The 19,144-nt window shown below is 38.5% G+C and overlaps 2 protein-coding genes across 4 annotated transcripts in view; one reads left to right on the top strand and one right to left on the bottom strand.

The window, feature by feature from the left end:
- Window positions 1–34: 34 nt before the first annotated feature.
- On the top strand, window positions 35–6,777 carry fsaf1 (40S small subunit processome assembly factor 1). Of its 2 annotated transcripts, XM_085132488.1 has the most exons (9): window positions 35–236; window positions 1,667–1,837; window positions 1,956–2,047; window positions 2,747–2,806; window positions 2,997–3,092; window positions 3,185–3,265; window positions 3,355–3,386; window positions 3,635–3,754; window positions 5,231–6,777. In XM_085132488.1, the coding sequence occupies exons 1-9, from the start codon at window positions 158–160 to the stop codon at window positions 5,232–5,234; spliced, it is 735 nt and encodes a 244-aa protein (XP_084988614.1). In that variant the 5' UTR covers window positions 35–157; the 3' UTR covers window positions 5,235–6,777. The 2 variants fall into 2 exon arrangements, with proteins under 2 accessions (XP_084988614.1, XP_084988615.1); XM_085132489.1 differs by lacking the exon at window positions 5,231–6,777 and having other exon boundaries at window positions 3,635–3,758.
- Window positions 2,142–19,144, bottom strand: part of trim67 (tripartite motif containing 67) — a 67,729-nt gene continuing 50,726 nt past the window's right edge. For both annotated transcript variants that reach the window (XM_085132485.1, XM_085132484.1), the window contains 5 exons: window positions 18,903–19,041; window positions 15,739–15,863; window positions 15,443–15,621; window positions 11,427–11,589; window positions 2,142–10,842 (listed from right to left, as the gene is read on the bottom strand). In XM_085132485.1, coding sequence (XP_084988611.1) covers window positions 10,795–10,842; window positions 11,427–11,589; window positions 15,443–15,621; window positions 15,739–15,863; window positions 18,903–19,041 — 654 coding nt within the window. In that variant the 3' untranslated portion in view covers window positions 2,142–10,794. The remainder of the gene's footprint in view (window positions 10,843–11,426; window positions 11,590–15,442; window positions 15,622–15,738; window positions 15,864–18,902; window positions 19,042–19,144) is intronic.

Genomic DNA, 19,144 nt, shown 5'->3' on the forward strand with positions numbered 1-19,144 from the left:
TGCCCTTCCCTCTTTTACCTACGGTGGCCGGACAGGACTAATACGCCGGGTTGCACTGCATGTACCATGTGCGCTCTGTTGTCATTGAAACGAGCAAGTTAGCGACAATACTTAGGCTGTCATTTTTTCCGCTTAACCTGCTTATTATTAGCACGAAATGGGGTCCGAAAGAAACGGGAATAAAGACGAAGATTGCTTGTTTCTGGAGCATGTTTTGGACAAGCTTTATGACTTTGGTAAGTGTGGTTAGCTGGCTGGCTAATGTTAGCTTTACTGGCTACTTTAAAGGCTGGTACTGTGTTTGAGATTTGCTCTATTACTCGTTTGTTATAATATTATGTTTCATGAGTCTACTTTCAATGAAAAGAAGCATCGAGAAATGTCTTTAAATTATGTTACATGTTTCGTTGTATTAGCCAGAATAGTTACTCTAAAGTTAGCTCATGTTCACTGAGTTGTCACCTAAAATGAATATTATACCAGTAAATGGCAGAAAACTCTTAGTATACAAAGCTCAGCTCAGCTTTGCTTATGTTGCACCATCCATATAAACGTGCAACTCAAAGGGCTTCACATGGCTAGAATAAAAAAACACAGAAAAGCAACACTGGTGAATTTTAATGTACATGAACCACATGAGTAAATGACAGCGTGTTATATTATACAGTAAATACTGAGATTCGCATACCGAGAGTAAAAAAGCATGAAAATTAAAAATAAGTCAAGTGTCGAAGCTTAATAAAAAGCTTCTCCATCTGACAACTGCTTCAGCTTCTATCTCGCAGCTACCTCCAGCATCATAATCCTTCACACCAACCAACACAAACGTGTCCTCGTTCACTACATCCATGAAGTTTGTCTCCAAACTGCTTAACCTGAGCTGTCCCTCTGATGTACTCCTCTCTAATACTGTCCATTCTGGTCACTCCCAGTGAAAAGCTCAACAGCTTTAGCTCTGCTCTGCTTAGTCTCTTTGTTTCATCATAGTAGGACTCACTAATGTTTTTTAAACCTTCGCTTTCACTCTTGCTGCTATCCTTCTGTCACAAATCAGCTCTGACACTCATCTCCACCCTACCTGCACTCTTTTTCACCTCTGTTATGCACCTATATAGTTAAAACTGAGCCACCTTCACTACCTTAACTTATTAGGTCTGCACTGTTACATCTGTCTCCCTCTCATTCACACACGTATGCTGTCTTACACCTACTGACTTTCATTCCTCTTCTCTGTAGTGCAATCTAGATAAAAACAAATATAGTTCATGCAATGTAGTTAAGCACCACCACAAACTGCATTCTCAACATTTTCATAAAGTTATATTGTGTGACCCTTTGATCAAGTTAATGCAAATCATGAACATTGTCATTATTAATGCATCAATGGACAGGGCACAAGCAGGTTTGGTGGAGCGGTGACGGCAAGTGTCGGGGGTGATTTGAGATAGAAGGATAGCAGGAAGAGATTTATTTTAATACTGCTTTTCTGGACTGCATTAGTTTCAGTTTAGTTTTTGCTACAGAAGTGCAAAGTTACCTATGCTTTAAAAGTCAGGTGTCTGCTACTTTCTTGTGTTACTGACTTTACCAGAGTTCATGGCTAAGTCATGTAAACAAAACGTTACAGGGTCTGGATTCTGAATTATATTGTTGATTGATGATGTAGGATCAGGACCAAAAAAGAAGTCTCAGAAGAAGAAAAAACAAAAAAGATGCGAAGATTGGGAGGAAGAAGAGGAGCTCCCTGCAGTGAAGGATATATGCAGTGACACTGAAGACTACAGAGCAGAGCAACATGATGCTGAGCAGCAGCAACAACGAAAGGCTGAGCAAACGGGTAGGCAGCATAGCAACAGTATATAACACCCTCAGTCATTCCACTTTTGTCTGTGAGTCATTAAGTTTTCTTTCTGTTCTTTTTTTTACTCATTAATCTGATTCATCCCATTTTCTAGCCTTTGAGCAAGTGAACCAGGTGGAGGTAGTCACATTTCAAGACCCCACAAAGAAAAGAAAAAAGTCAACACCAGACCCCAACAAAACACCTGTAAGTCTGTTGTACTTGAGCTTACTGTGGCTCTCTATATTTGATTGGAGGCTGGTATAGTTCAGTTCATGTTGATGGTGTGCAAAAAAAAAAATATCTTGTATCCAGCTAGCAACCGGTGTTGGGAGTCGTTACGCATATTACACATTTTCCTTGTTACTTTTCATAAGGGTACATTACTTATCTACTTCTTTAGAAACATGAACATGCAGAAACTTAGTCTATGGGCTAAAGCTGTAACGCTGTAGATCGCTGCACCCTTAACCTCCTCACACACCCAAATTAAAATCAAACCTTTGTAACGCAAAGTAACAACGTAATTGTAACTGTTTTAATTTGTTTCTGTCAATTGGGGGGGGGGGGGGGGGGTAAATGTGCAGAAAGAGTAGATTAGAAACAGAGTTATGGATGCTACCTATAGAAGGATCGGCAGAAGTGGCTTCTGTGCCAACAGGCTTAATAGGAAATGCAGTCATCTCCTCTTGTCACTAGCACGGGCATTTTTTTAGGAGCTGTCGCAGTTCATTTTACAGCATTTTCATCTTGGAAACTTGTTTTCCAGTTGATGCTATGAAAAATATCTACTGTTTGACCTCCAGCAAACCTCCTTTAAAGATCCCCCTGTCACAAATGATTCTCATCACTTTCTTTTTCCTCCCGTCTTCATTGCCTTTGGGTTTCTGCTGTCATCCCTTCCAGGCCCTTCACATAGCAGAAAAGGAGCAAAGTGACCAGCTAGGAGAACTCAATTTGGAAAAGGTGATGGTTTCACCACAATTTACTTCAATTTACTTTGTTATTGCTTCTTCACAAGATTGGAATCCATGTATTGTTCATATATATATAGCTGTAGATTATTGTTCTCTGAAAAATATAATTAGCAGTCATGTAGCTCTTCATATCTACATGATTTCTGTTGGCTTTTACTGTATTTGTGTGCTGGGGTCAGGCTCGTCTGGAAGTCCATCGGTTTGGAATTACAGGCTATAAGAAGGAGGAGCAGCGTGTTTTTGAACAGGACAGAGCGGTCATGTTGGGAGCCAGAGTAAGAGCAACATTTTAATCCAACTTTTAAATTTTGCTATAGAGCAGATATTTTTTATGGCCCAATTTTCATGTATTTAATGTCTTCATCAGCCTCCTAAAAAGGAATATGCAAACTATAAGATGCTTCAGCAGCAAATCAAAGAGAAAAAAGAGAAGGAAAAGGCTCAGCTGGTACGACCTGCACTTTCAGGCCAGTCACACTTACAGGAAAATTACTTCTATTTGCTGTTCTTAATGTAGCATGCATTATTTCTTTTTAGGGCCTGAAGAAAAAGAAGAAGAGTAAACAGAGGTAGGTGAATAAAATCACACCTTTCTTAAATATCATTGATTATTTACCTTAATTATGAACTTTAATTATTGTTAATGAAATACTTCCTCATCATAGAATTCATCCTAACCCTCCAAAAAGTAGTAATTAAATATGAAAATATACTATTTTCATATAGTATATTTATAGTATAATATAAAATATAGTATTTTTTATTTTTTTATAATTTCTGTGGCTCCAACCTGTGTTTGCTTCTACTGCTCTGTCAGAAACAGGAAGACAACTGTACCCTCGGGTCCTGGCGCAGCCCCCTCGGGTCAGGTGGGCCGCTTCAAGAACGGCATGCTGCTCCTCAGCTCCAAGGAGATCCAGAAGATCAAAGGCAACAAGTGAGGAAAATAGGAAATGACCAAAACAGAGAACGATGTCTACAAGCAGACTGTTTAACAGTCTTTCAGTGTATTTAAATCAAAGTGGCTGCTGCCCCCCTGAATGTTCAGGATACAGCCCTGAATGAGATTTTCAGTGGCTTCTAAATTTCTTTCTGATTGATAACTTTAAAAAGGGGCAAATTCTCAGTGTATACGTGTTTTAACACGCTAATGCAGAGTTAGTGGTGTTTGAGTTTTTTCCCTGTACTTTATGGTCTGCGCTAAAATAAATATTTAATAGTTTTGCTCTCTGAGAACGACGTGTCAGTTATGGTGATACCGTAAAAGACGTGTAGAACATAAGAGAGAAGCAAAACACTAACAGAAAACCAGCTGAGTTCGTCTGCTCTGAAGCAAAGAACAACAGAATCAGTGCTTCTCTGCTGTGTTATAAATCAGTCTTTAATTACTTTCCTTTCAATTTATTATTTATGTTTTGTATTCTGTTTTGATCATTTTTATCTGAAAGTAATTTTGTGTTTTTCTCAATTTAATGGCAAATTTGGAGGTTTGGAGCAGGGCAGGTCAACACCCACGTGTCCTTGTATTCATCGTGTTGCTCTGTCGTCAGTTATCTGAACTACAAGCAGGAATAACAGAGGGGCAGAACTGTTAGCTCTCATGTTAGTCCGCATCCCAACAGCGGAACTGGGGAAGGCAGTCGATTTATTCAATGTTGAATAAATCACGGCTGCAATAAGAGCTCTCACTCATATATGAAAACCCTGACTTCAGGATGTGTAGCAGAGCATGTTTGAGCCCTTTAATAAAAACAACTTACAGGATGTTTTCCTAAACTTTGAAGCTGCTTTGGATTCTGATCACTGAACCCATGATGACCACAAAGTCTGATTGATGCTTTTACACACTCAAACGACTCAAGACATTAAATACCAGGACACAGGACAGACTGAAGGCACTGGCAATGCTGTCAATTGAAAAGTAACTAAAGCATGACATTTCTGATTTCAATAAAACTGTGATTGCGATTGCACACAAAACCTTTTGTGTTGTTTATCCAATAGTCAAGACTAAATAACCTGCTAAAAGAAAAATGCCTTATTTATCTTAGTTTCCTTCTTCGTTGGTGTTGGATAAGACAGACTTTTCAGTCACTTGTGACATTCCTCTATTGCACTATATGCAGTAAACATATTAAAAGAAAATCTGCTGCTGCTTGCAGACAGATTCATATTGTAGTTATCATTAATTGCAATATGATTAAAGTTTTTTTTAATGTAGCTGCCCAAAGATGTCACAATAAATATGGGTGTGGTTAGCAATGTCTGCCCCACTGTTGTTTATACTCAGGAGCCGCTACTGCTAATGATCCTATTAAAGTGGATTTTTCAAGATATGAAACAATTTAAAGGGTAAAAAGCTGTGGTTAAACGTCTGGTGATAAAGTACAGATTTATTTTCTTTGTTTTGCAGGTGAGGGATTTGAATCCTACAGAATGGAAAATGCATACCAGCATGTTATGGAGAGGAAGTGGACACAATAGACATTTCCTGATAATATGTCACTGTCTGGGAGGGATGGTGTTACTGGTGACTATTGAGTCAGAAATTCAGTGGATTGATCTTCGACTGCATCTGGACAAGTCTTAAAGCACATAACTGGAGACTGAATACTGTCAAATCATCTTCCATCACAGTTTATTTATTTTGTTTTTATAAATGACAAAAAAAGAGACATTTGTGTATCTTGTGTTGTACACTGACATTTTTAAAAGTATGTAATTGCAATGCATTTCTCATTTACAAACTGAAATGTAGTTGTACAAAACATTTATATTGGCAGGAAGGGACTGGATCATAACAGGGCAGGTGGGCCTAATAATTAAAAAATTACACACAAGTAAAATCTTGGCAGAAGTTTTCAAGAAGAAACGCACATGTACACGCTGAATGGACCGTGAGAAAGCAGAATGATCTTACAGTTTTTCTCCCATATAAACCATCCCTTGCAGTCGTTTCCATTTTGTTAAAGGGAAAACATGAAAGTTGGAGTTTTGCGACACTATGATAAAACAAGACCTTTGAGTTGGCAGTGTGCAGCTGGGTGAGGTCACAAATTCTCACACAGTTTTCTTGAAGCAGCCTTTTTGTTGTTGTATATACAGTTCAGAAAGAGGAAAACATGAAGCTCATTTGTAGCGTGTCACACATTTGAAGCTGTAAGCACATCTCCTTTATTCAGAAAATATTTTACAGACACGGGCCGTTTTCAACTTGCAATCCTTACTGGTCAAACAGACCATATTAGTAGCCATTCAAGAGGATATTATACAAAAGAAAATACATAATTAAATATTTATAAATACTTTATAGAGTAAATAAATTAAATTTTTTTTCCTCTACTTTTTCAAACATAATCATCTAATAATACTAGTGTAATTCCCAGCACCATACCATTAAAATTAAATTGGTAAAATATGTCACATTCATGGGTGGGTAAGTGTTGGGTAAAGGGACATTTCATACATCATACAGGAACTCTTACAAATACATCTGGACAGAAATGACTGCAGCGTGAATATTTTAATATGCAAGATTTGTTTTTTTGTTCATTTCTGTGACATAATATTGTTTTAAGTGATTTTTAGGCAAGAAAATATGGAACCAAATGTTAACACAACAGGGTGAATTTGAGGCCCTCAGCAGAAGCTTTAATTGCCTCCAGTCACGATTTCCTGAATATCATTTTGACATCCATACAGCCCACAGAGACCTAACCCCAAATCATCCAACTTTTCAGAAGGCTGGTTACACGATATTTCACTTTTGTCTAGAAATCTATTCCTGTTACAGCAAAGTCAGCCTCAGGGCAGGTTTCTGCATCTGGCGTGGGAGGTGGCAGCAAGGTCAGAGCTGAGCAGCCAGAAGTGATGTAAATGTAGCCCTTAGGTGAAAGCTGGCAGTCTGGGGCACATCAGGTAAAAAAAAAAAAAAAAAACCTATGTAAGCTGCTTTAAATTCTGACATTTGCACTAATGCTGTATTCATGTTACAAAGGAAATATGTTAAATTTAAGTGAAGAGAGTGCTTGGGTTAAAAATCTTCACTTTCAGATGAATGGCAACTTAAATGTAAACTTAAATAGATCTTATCATCATGATTTAGTCAACAGGCTTGGTGTAAGTGCTTTTTTTGCCACTTGGGTACAGTTACTGCAGTATCTGCTTGAAGTATACATATCTAGCTCCGTTTTTGGTTCAGTTCAAAAGATCTGGTTCATTAACTTATAAAGCCTACACTATTCAACCATCTGTATGCTAACTTTGTTGAGCTCTAGCAGGTAGCTTCAAAAAGAAGAAAAAAACAGGCAGACAAAGCATTGCCTCTTTTCCACTGGCGTCTTAATGTCTTTCTGAAACTCAGTGTGGTTCTACCCATTTCCACCAAAAATAACTGCATTTTTAAAAAGGCTGGCATCAGCACAGTGCCACAAAATTGCCGATGCTAGAATCATTAACACAGATTCAGATTTTCTTCCCTCTGAAACAACCCTCCATCTAAAGCTACACAGTGGTTATGCAATGTTAAAACAAATGTTATTGAATCTATTGAAGTCTGGCTCCACGCTGTCACCACATTAAAATAGGGTTAACAGCAAACGCCAAATGGCAAATGATTGGCCAAACTGAGCAAAAGCAATGCTGGCAGGTTTTAAAATCCTCCTTTTTCTCTCTATTTATTTTCTTCAGCTGAATTCTGTTTAATTCAATTGAATTGATACCTGTGACTAAATTGTTTTCCTTCTCCATTAGTCAGTCTTTTGTCCTTTCACGCGCTCCTCCCCCCCCCCCCCCCCCCCCCCCTTTCTCTTCACCTCCCAACCGGTCCAACCAGATGGCTGCACCTTTCCTGACCCTGAGTCTTCCTGTTTAAAGGGAGATCTTGTTTCCCAGTATCGCCAAGTGTTTGCTCGTAGGGCATCGTGCGATCATTGGGGTTCTTTCTGTAATATTGTTAAGTCTTTACCTGGAGGCAGCTGTTGTTGTGAATTGGTGCTATATAAATTAAATTAAATTAAATTGAGTTGATACTGGTGATAAATACCTTCTGGACACCCTGTACATATTACACATCATAGTATATGCAATTACATTTGACTTGACTTTATGAGTTCACTATTTGTGGCTCCCTTGAGACCATCATTCTCAGAAAAAATTTTATATACCCCAGGTGTATGAAATGCCTATAAATATGATATGCTGCAATGCAAATGTAAAGAATTTAACATTCAAAATCTCAATGCTGATTTAAAAATAAATATAATATCCCATCTCTACCGCCTAAAAACTTAGTAAAAAGTCCAAATAAAGAAAAAATAAAGATATTTACTTTATTTTAGAACCTTCTCTACTAATAACTAAATGTTTTTAAAATAGGCATTCAAAATAGACCTGATCATTTCCTGTAAAAATACCAGTAATTCTTAACCTTACACATTATTTCTGTGGTATATTTTAAAGAATGAGGGTGCCGTAAGTATACAAGTGCTACACTAATTTGTCAATGTAAAATGTTCAACCCTTTTAATGTAAACTTTATGTTTAAATGTCCAAATATCATGAGATAGTTTGTGATTTACAGTAACATAAATCCTGACACATTTTAAAAAGTCTGTGATGAAAAGCATGAAAACAGATATCGGCAGGTTTTGTCGAGGGATGCCTTAATCTTGTTCTCGCCACCGTTCACCAGCAGGGGGCGAGCTGTTATAGCGGTTGGTTTCAGGGTCCCTCATTGCAAAGACAAACGGTACACTATTTACAATACAGCTTCAGATAGTTTGTAAACTTGTTTGAATCCATGCTTAATGTCACATGTTATAATCATAACTCACATATCAGTATTTACAGTTTGAGGATGTCCATTCATGTGTAAACCCACTGTCATGTGGTAATGTCAGTCTACCTCTCAAACTCACATTATAGGGAACAGAAATGGCTCAGATATAAACAAGTCGTAGATTAAATAACCTCAATTAATGAATTCTTCCATTCCATGAACTGATAAAACACACAAAAACAGTGTACTTATACCTATGTACTTTATACAGTGTCTCATGTCCTGAGTCACAGTGGTCTGGTTGAAGCTACTGTCCTCTATAGGCTGCCATATCTAGTCCCTGATGATAAATGTAGCAGCTTATGTAGCTTTACCTGATGTGACTTTAAAAGATAACGTTCAGGGCCACAGATAAAAGGTGTCTGAAAGCATCTTGAGATTCTGCAGTGAGACTGAGAGATGAGCACAGAATGAAATGCTCTTGAAACGACCATACTTTTCTCATCGACTGGGGGTGTATTATATTATCTGTAAATTGTAAATCTAAGAAAATGAAGTTTGGCTCGATTCCACTTCGTTTTAGCATTTTCTGACAATGATCTGTCAAAGTCAAAACAGTTCTTTGAGTCTGAGATGCCCCTGCAGGCAAATAGGTTTGTTTCAGTATGCAAATTGCAATTGATTTATTAAATACCACAGTAATGTTTCTTACTGGCCAGTGGATCAAGTCATACCAAGTGGTGCAATCATTTTCATGTTCTAGCAGAGTCCAAAAATTCACTGCCAAAGACGTTGAAATGTGGGGGATCTGCTACATCTTAGTGGGAAGTTTTTTGATGTCAGAGTTTTAGGTTTTTAAGACAAATAAGGAAAAGAAAAGGCTGGTGGTCTCTAGGCCTTTGGGACTGTGAATTTATTGGTTAACCTACAGATAATAATGACCTTGTTTATATAAATAAAAAGTAAATTTGGACTAATCAACTAGTTTAAAAGTAGTTGGGCTAATATTAGCAATGTTAGCATCCACAGACATCTTTCCTTGCAGGTTAACATGTTATATGACAGTTATATAATACAGCTGAATTTTCAGTGTCTAGGTCAAAACACTGTGTACTTCAATAAAAAGTGAGACAACTGTTAAAAAATCAAATAAAATACATTGGCTAAGCCTGGTTAATGCAGTATTTTCAAGGTGAAAAACAAGCTTATCTAAAAGAACTTCTGAGTGCAGAAAAAAAGGACGTATTTAACTCAGTTTTACCTTAAAAAGCCTGTGCCAGGTCACGTTAAAATAGTTTTCCCCAAAAGAAGGCACCAGAATTGAATTCTTTCAAAATAATACACCCCTGGCTCGGTAGATCTGTCAGATTACTGAAAAATGAAATGGAATTAAGTTCCAGCCTTCTCAGACTGACCTCAATATGTAAACCGTTCTAACTACACTATCAAACGATCTATGCGCCACTTTGCATGAGAAAGAGAGTCGATCATGAGGGAAGCTTTGCCGGCTTTAAGATGGCTGTCAGATTCCTTACCACAGATAAGAAATCACAGAGAAAACAGAGAAGGCAGTGCTGTTGGAGTCAACACTGAGATGAAAGTGTGAAGCGAGAGTTTAGCTTTTAAATATTTTATGAGAGAAAAAAACCCATGGTGCCACTACACAACTCCTACAAATGACTCGTGTTCATCTCGGCTGTAAACACACCTGAGAGAGAAGCAGAGCAACAAAAAGCACTGCTGAATCATTTCTCTCAGGGTTTTTTTTTTTTCACCTCCTAAAAACTGTGTTGCTTGTGGTCTATTTTTTTCTTTATTTTTCAACTCAGAATGATCTTTCCTGCACAATATAAAAATCTTTAAGGGGCGGAGTTAAGCCCAGATTGTTTAAAATAACATAAACTGTGCAAGCTGGAATATAGATAATATCAGTGTTGTTTGTATCTTTGAGACAAATAAACTGGGCAGTGGAAAAAAGTATGGCCCTCCAGCCATCTCTGCAGTGACGTCGTCAAGCTGTAATCATTACATTTATAGCCAATAAACTTGTCACTTGTCTAAAAAGTCGTGGAGCTGAAGATTGTCCAGGTTAAGGGTCAACTTGAGAAGGATGGGAGAGGAACAGATCCCATCTGACAGTACTGGACATGACATCATTGGTTTGTATCCAGGGCACGCTCAGAGTAAGGAGGGAGCTCTTACTGTTTGATATTCTTTGGAACTTCCAGGCCTGTCAGTAATGTCACCTGAAATAGAGAAACTCATTAAAATCAGCACGAATGAGGCAGTGATTTTAGAGATCAGAGTGGGCACATAAAAGCACCACTGCATCTATTTCATGTGAAATTTGGTTTGGAGAAGACACATTTATTTACCTTTGGAATACACAGTAATCTGAGCTCATGGGTTAGGAATCATTCACTTCTATCAGCACATACTCAGTTAACATGTGAATGTAGAGGAACATATCTATGACCAATATCAGTTTGAGGAATTCAAATGGATTGGACTGGTAACTCTGATTTTACTTGCTAAAATGTCTCATAAACTGCATAAATATAACCTGTATTTCATCTGAATTTTACAGTAATGTAGTTGCAGCTTGGTTGCTTTGAAGTAAATGCATGTTTGTGTTAAGCCATCGCATCTGTGTACAGAATCTCTCCTCGGGGAGCCATTTTTCCTTGCTATTCTTGAATTTAATTCCTCTTCTTTTTTCATTGAGTTATTTTGCAGTAAACACTTTAACGAGGTCAACAATCAAGGCAGCCCATCAGGGAGCTGGTTATTTTCCATTGCTGTTAAACATGGCACTTTAACACACACAGACCTGCACATTTCTGTTGAGGCTGACGGCGGGCACAAAGACCCCGTCCAGGTTCTCAAAGGCAGTTGGGCCATGCTGTTCCTTATTGATGTAGAAGGTCAGTGTGCGTTTAGTCAGATCCAGCAGGACACCCACAGTCGAGCCCTTAGTGATGCCTCCCTCTGCCCTACACACACCCACACACACAAAACTAGTCAATTTTGTTATGTATATGTGCCGTAAATGCACAGATTTTATAGTAGGTTAAGTTTCACATGGAAGGTAACACAACACAAATATCACTGTAGTTGTGTCATGCTGCAAAAAGACAAATATATATGTAAAAGAATGAATAAAAAACTTAGTCACCAAAGAGTCCTTTAATTCATTCAGAGCTTGTTTAAATACAGCACTCTGAAGTCTGGTGGCATGGTTAATGTGTTTTTTAATTAATAATAATTATTATTATTATTTTGGTTTATGATACTTTAATCTACGTGTATGTTAAATTAGTTAAAGTTTAAAAAAAATCTGATCACTCTTGTATTCATATTTTGTGTGTTTTATGTGACATTTGTTGGCATCTTCTGCATGGAACCTGCCGGGGGACTGCAGATATAAATTAGCTTTAAGCTAACTCTTTCTGCTACAGTGCATCAAATGGCAACATTTATATTAATATTGTACATTTAAAAAAACAAACAAACAAAAAAAAAGACCCCTGTAACTCATAAATCAAAGTTAGAACTGGCTCAGTAGCTGTTGAATGAATTTTTTCACATATCAAATGTATTTAAAATTAAACGTCTGCTCTTTTTGTCTAACACGCAAACTCTCTGTTCTCTGTTTTAAGAAGTGACTTAATGAAAACGATCTATAGCAAAAACCTGCGCTCCAAAAAATTGTGTTTTAACCACAAAGCTTGCGTTTTTGCAAATGTCTCTAAACTTATAGAAATGCAGACACTCATCAGGATTAGGCTGTCAGGGCACTAACAGAGAAAGAAATCAATATGAGATTAAGAAGTCAAAAATAAAGCTCCGACACGACACGATGAATGACATGAAAGGTGGGTAGAGAACTGACAAGTCAAGAGAGCAGATATTTTTCATGAATAAATCTTTAATGAGAGTTTGATGGCTTCCTTGTGAAGCAGACAGAGAGACGGTGCAGATGCATGTTTTGATGTTTCCTGCAGCCATCTTATACAGCTCCCCTGTGTGTTTGTTAGTCTGTTTGTTAGTATTGTATGAGCCTTCGGGTTTCTCTGTCATCGTGTGTATCTATGGTTATAGCTTCCAAACCTCTTAGAAGTATGAGACTTAATGCACAAGACAGAATGATGAAGGCATAAGGGAAACACTTTACAGAGTCCCTGTCTCCTGTTGTTTTACTCAACGACAAAAGTTGCTCATGAATTACTTAAAATTATGAGTGCTGCTTTCTAGTAAGACAAGATTTAACAAGTTGGATTTATTAATGTTACAAACCAATTGAATCATATTTTATAGTAAAGGAAACAGCAGTATTGCTACAGTAATAATACATTATAGTACATTAGGAATGATATATTAATAATGACAATCTTGGGGTTGCCATGTTATGAAAAATTAAATTCAGCAGGTATTTCTCCTTCTCTTCATGAATCACCGTAGTGGGATTATCATTAAAGGATTAAAAGCTTCGCCAGCAAAAATAGAACAAATTAAATCCCAGCATCACTCCACTCAGAATTAATTGTGCCTTCTAATTAATGGTTTATTAAATATTTGAGGGCTTGAAGGATGTTACAGAAAATTCCTAATGAAGGGACATAAACTACTGATTTCATATTGCAGGTACACATGTTAAAGGCATTAATGTTATGAACAGCTTCTTCCAAGAAAGAAAGTGCTACAACAATCCTTTAGAGGGTTCGAAGAAAGAGCTGAAAACCCCATGAAAGCTTTGCCGCAGGAACGGGGATTTTTACAACCTAGCAGCCTATGAGTTATTCACACAGCATTAGTAATATATTCAATTTTAACTTTGTAGTTTGACAAAACAAAACAAATTTAAAAATTTCAAGATCTTTCTTTTGTTCTTTGTATTAAATAATTACAGCGTGGAAAACCAGCGTGATAATAGTGAAAGTCTGTAAAAGCTGTCAATGTCTTTTTTAGCTTTCCTGATTTTCCCTTCAACAATCTGTCCCTGGGCATCGCTGAAATCCTTTCAGCATGACTACAAGTTGTCGACTGCTCCCTGAAGCTCCCTTTCTAACCACTTATGTGTCTGTGATACATACTGAATCTCCTCTAGTGTGTCAAATGGAGCTCTTCTACTTGACTTAAATTTTTGGGGCAAAGAAAGAAAGTCCCAAATCTGCGGAGCATGAATTGTCTTCATAATTGCATGTGCCAATATTTCTCATCTTTTTGCTGTTCTCTTTATGGATCAACATAATGGATCATCTGTCTCTATCTCTAGCATCCTCTTCTGTCACACAAACCTACCTGTAGTGTCCTCCTTCACTCCAACCAAAAATCTTCTGTGTGATCTTCTTCTTTTCCTCCTCTGCACATCTCCAAACCATCTCAGCCTTGCCTCTCAAACTGTGTCATCAAAACACTTGACCTGAGCTGGTCCTCTAATCTTGCCAGTTCTCTAATCTTAGATACTTAAAATCTGCTACCTCCTGTCTTTATGTTAGTGTCACCATGTCCAAGCAACATATCCCAGGTAAATCTTTCCTTTCATTCTTGCCTGCACCACATCTCAGGTTATTTCCACCCAATGTTCTCTCACAGAAGCCTTGGGCTGTTACCCAATTTGCAAGTCTCCACTGACAGTCTGACCTTAAGGAAAAATTCACAGTGCACGCTCTTAAGAAAGACCTGATATGCAAACACTGGGTTGTAGCTGGGGAACAAACCCGCACCAGAAGTGATGTTCCTCAAAATGATCTGATCATTTTGACAACAAAAGCCACTGAAGAGGTTTGACGTCCATGATAAAATCTCAGAGTGCTCATGCACAGAAGTTGACTTCTGATCTACAAGGAATCTCGAAATAGCAGCTGAAAACAGACCTAAAGTTCACAAGGACATGAGGATGAAAGGCAAATCTAAAACAAATAAACTGAGGCCCTGTATTGGAAGGTAACCAGAATATTATTTTAAAAAATAATCTTAAATTAGTCTTCTAATTTACTGAAAGTCAATTGTCTTTGCATTTGAATGATATGAGCCTCTGGATCCTGCAGGATGTCAGTTTGGGATTTTTCTTGAAAACATGCAGATGGAATCTCTTAATTGTGTTAGGAGGTGGTGGGTAGGTGTATTGTTGATCTTGGGTTTTGTTTCCCTTCTTGGCACAGGTAGGCGGGGCGGGGCTTGATGGCATTCCGGCACACCTGCGGCGCATCGGACGTCATCAGTGAGCGCTTTTATGGAGCTGAGTCTCGGACGTCTGGTGTCGGAGTATTGTCGTTTTCATAAGTGCCTGTCCCGCTGCCTGCTCGCCTGCCTAGTTTTCTGTGTGTTGGCTTCTTTGGATCCGTGACGGAGAATTACTTCGTACCAGGCTGTGACCACCGCTACAGCTGTATTTCTGTGTTGCAAGTAAGCTCTCCAACTCTCCCCGTCCCCTTTTAGTTTAACTCTCGGCTATCGACGTACTCTGTAACTTTGTTTGTCCCTCGTTTTCAGGTAATTCCGGTGCGTCATCGGTCTGCCCGCATACCTCGGCTCCGTCTCATCCTTTCAGCGCTGCTCTCCGTGCACATTTTTACCTGTCACTGTATATAACCCCTTCCCTTGTAAATATTCCCCCATCATTGTATATAAATCTGCATCACTACTATCCTGTGCTCGTGTGTGTTTCTGCAACTAAATCCATCCGGGTAAAAAGTCTCCCTAACAAATTGTTCTCATTTTTTAAATATGACATGTATTTTATGCCAGTATTATACAACATGTCCAATGGTAGGGAACAATGGTAAAATTGTAAAAGTTATCACTAAAAACTGCTGGTGGTGTTGTTGCTCCCCATGCACCTACCTGTTGGTGTGGGAGTTGTTGTGCATGAACCAGGAGCGGTTGTTGTCCACATACATGGCCCAGGCTTTGTCATCTTTCCCCAGCATCATGTCCTTCATGGTGTTGATCCTTGCTATGCCAAACGCAGGATCTGGGTGGTTGTCATAGCGATCAATGCTGACCTCCCAATAGTGAATGCCCTGAGATTCAATAGGGGGTAAAATAAATAAATCTTCTATAACCTCTATAACCAAAAATCAACAGAAAAAGGCTAATCGCTGTCAAATTTAAACGGAAAATATCTGTATACACTTCACCTTGGAGAAAGCAGCAGTCCCCAGCACCACACGGTCATCATAGCTGTTACAGCTAACTGTCTGGTTGTCATTAGTCAGAACAATGTCCCGATGAGCTGAGGTGGGGTCAAAGGTGAACCAAGCCACTGTAAGAAGGACACAACAGTTAGCCGGCTGATAGCCTTTGGAAATTCTGTAAGTCTGTACTAACATTCACACTAAATTTAGTCACGTGTTGTATTCTGCATCTTATTAAAATAATTTCAAAACTGCTCATCCAAAGTGAACCTTACTGGGTAGCTATACCTACCCACACCTACAGTAAAGCCAATAATTATATCACTGATTCTAGAAGGGCCATGCTTTCTTTTTCATAGGATTAAAGACCCTATACAGTCCTGTGAAAATAAAAACATGATTCAAAGCTCATAGAACCACCTTTAGCAGAAATAACTTGAAGTAATTGTTTTCTTTATAACTTTCAGTGTCTTACGTCATTATGGCCATATTTGCTATATAGGTTTGCTCCATTTCGTTAAGGTTTGATGTCATTTATTAATACACAGCTCTCTTAAGGTCCCAAAACAGCATTTCTGTCAGGTTGAGGTCTGAACTTTGACTGTGCCATTGTAGCATATTGATTCTTTTCTATTTCAGCTATTTATTGTAGATTTGCTGGATAATTTTCCTGTTGCATGAACCAATTTGGGTGTTCTTACAAACATGATCACATTTGACTCTAAAATACTTTAGTATCAGAGGAGTATAGAGGAGTTTAAGGGTGACTCAATGACTGCTAGGAGCCGAGGTCCTGTGGGTGCAAAACAAACCCAAACCATCACCCCTCCACCACCGTGTTTGACTTTCTCCAAACATGGCGCTGTACATTAAAAGTACACTGTTCGAGAAGTTTTGTGGTTTGTTCAGTTCAAAACCTAAGCTGTGCTACAATATTCTCTTTAGACAGTAGTAGGGATGGGTATCCGTATCCGGTGCCATTATGGCACCGGTTCTGACATAAACAGTAGTAATCAAACCGAAAAGCAGCGCACATTTCATTGCTTTATTTTGGTGCTTTTTTTTTTTTCTTCCTGAGATGTTATACACATTGGATTCTAGCCAATCATTTTACCTTTGCAAGGATAGTAGATGGGCCCAGGTATGTACATTCTTTAAGAGCTACAGATTAAAAATGCCTAAGGCAAAGTGTTCAAAAGTCTGGCTGTACTTCACAACAAAAGATGCAAACTCAGCAGCCTGCAACAAGTGCTTTAAGGTGATGCTGTGATACTGTGCAAAGGAGATAACACCTCGAATCTGACGAGCAACCTGGTGATGCATAGCGTTTTTTTTAGAAGCCAAGAAATGCACCAAGTTAGCAACATCTCCCAAGAACCCAAAGAGGAGAGTCCTGGCCCCTAGCCCTGCCAGTGTAGCGGAAATGATGACGGATGATGATGGCAGCAGCAGCCGTTCTTCTCTGCGTGAGTAGCTTAATGTTCATGTGTAATTTATGTTGAGTAGGCTAACCACGTTATTAAATTAATGCATGTAAGGTGAACTAGCAAACACCGTCGTAGTTACATGCGGCTGTCTTCTTGTTTGATGATAGATACTCCCTTCACCCTGGCCAAAAAGGCTAAAATGACCAAAGAAAAAGTTTGAGCACCGTTTAAGCATCAGCACCGTTTCAAAAGTACTGGTTTGGCACCAGTATCAGATAAAATCTAAACTGTACCCATCCCTAGACAGTAGAGGCTTTTTACAAGCATCTTCCAAATGAGCCATACTTGAGTCTGTTACACCTTCTCTGAGCATTGTGTGGTCTGAAAAGTCAAACTAGTTTAATTGCTGTGACTGATTTTTTTAAATCATCAAAATACTTTTAACAAGCTCAAGGCATACACATAAATACAACATTCAGCTTAACTCAGCAAGGGATATTTTCATCTCTGGCTGATAAAAACAAAACTATAAATGTAATCACTCCATCAAATAATCACATTAATATGTATCAAAAGATTCTTTTATAATGAAATCTTTGTACGGCGGTTGTGGGCAACAACTAATTGAGTTTATCCACAGAAAACAATGCACTTGTAAAGTGTAGGCCTGAGACGGGAAATGTTTCATCAACTACCAATGCATTATTTAAAAAAGTGCTTGCACTTGAGATTTTTACTGTCACACTACACGGATGCCATGTTTTTGTTTGCAGCCATTGCTGTCTGTTCAACAAGAGTCACGTCGCCGCAGTTTTCTTTCTCGGTGTAGCTGCGGTACAATCCTCAAAGAGAGAGAGAGGAGGAAGAGGAGGAGAAGGGGAGGGAAAAAAGACGCAAAGTAGGCAGGAAGAAGAACGATGATAGAGAAGAATAAAAAGAGGGCGGGTGGGATAAACAGTTATCAGTCAGAAAACAGACTCTAATGCCCATTATTGTTGTGGCTGGTTCAGAGACACTGTTTGTGTGTTTGTGTATTGTAAAAATCTCCACCCGCATTGCTCTGCTGTTACACAGTGAGTGTCTCTATTTTCTTCTTTCACCTCCTCTTTCTCTGAGTCCTTAATCTCATTCTTTCCTTTCTTCTCCAGCAGTATTTTCTGTTTTTTCTCCCTTTGCAGTTATGTTTTTTCCTTCCTTTTCTCTTTTTCCTTTGCATCTCTGTACAGTTTTACCTTTATCCTCTTTTTCCATTGCCCCCTTTCTTTTTCTTACTTAACCACTCCTTTGATCTCCTTTTCTTTCCTTCTGTTTTCTTCTTGTTTGTGACTTTTCTTTACTGTCTACTCAAACCTGGTCTATTTCAGCTTTTTTCCATCCGCTTCCTCTTCATTATTCCGTTCCTCTTTTCTTCTCCTTTCTTTGTCTGCTGTTCCTGTCCAGTGTATTCCCTTCACCCACTTCAAAATCTTCCACCGACCTTTCTCCTGCCTTCTCCCAAAACAAAATTTAAAAAAAATCTCCTCCTCTATGTTAGAGGCTTTTCTGTTCACAGTTACATAGGTCAGATGAAATTACATCATGAAACCTGTTTTACAAAGAAGATCGCAGACAAAAAAAATCCTTTGGGTAAAAAAATATAATGAAATCAAGACAGCCAAAAGAGCAGAATCAAAAGTAAGGCAGACAAAGAGTCCATCTGTCATGCTGGAAGCTAAGCCAGTTCCAGCATACACCACGTACCATCAGAAGTCTTGAGCATGACTGTCTTGCTGTATGGACCCACTCCAATGGAATTATAAGCTTTCACCCTTGCGTTGTAGGAACTGTTGAAATGAAGACCATCGACTGTACACACTGTTTCCTTCCCCACATATACCTCCTGGGGGCACACACAAACACGCACACACAGACACACACAAACTCAGCATCATTTGAAATGCAACTTGAGGCAGTATATGCTCAAGGATTAGTGAAGAAGTCAA

The sequence above is a fragment of the Neolamprologus multifasciatus genome, chromosome 15 (assembly GCF_963576455.1).
Source record: "Neolamprologus multifasciatus chromosome 15, fNeoMul1.2, whole genome shotgun sequence".
NCBI lineage: Eukaryota > Metazoa > Chordata > Actinopteri > Cichliformes > Cichlidae > Neolamprologus > Neolamprologus multifasciatus.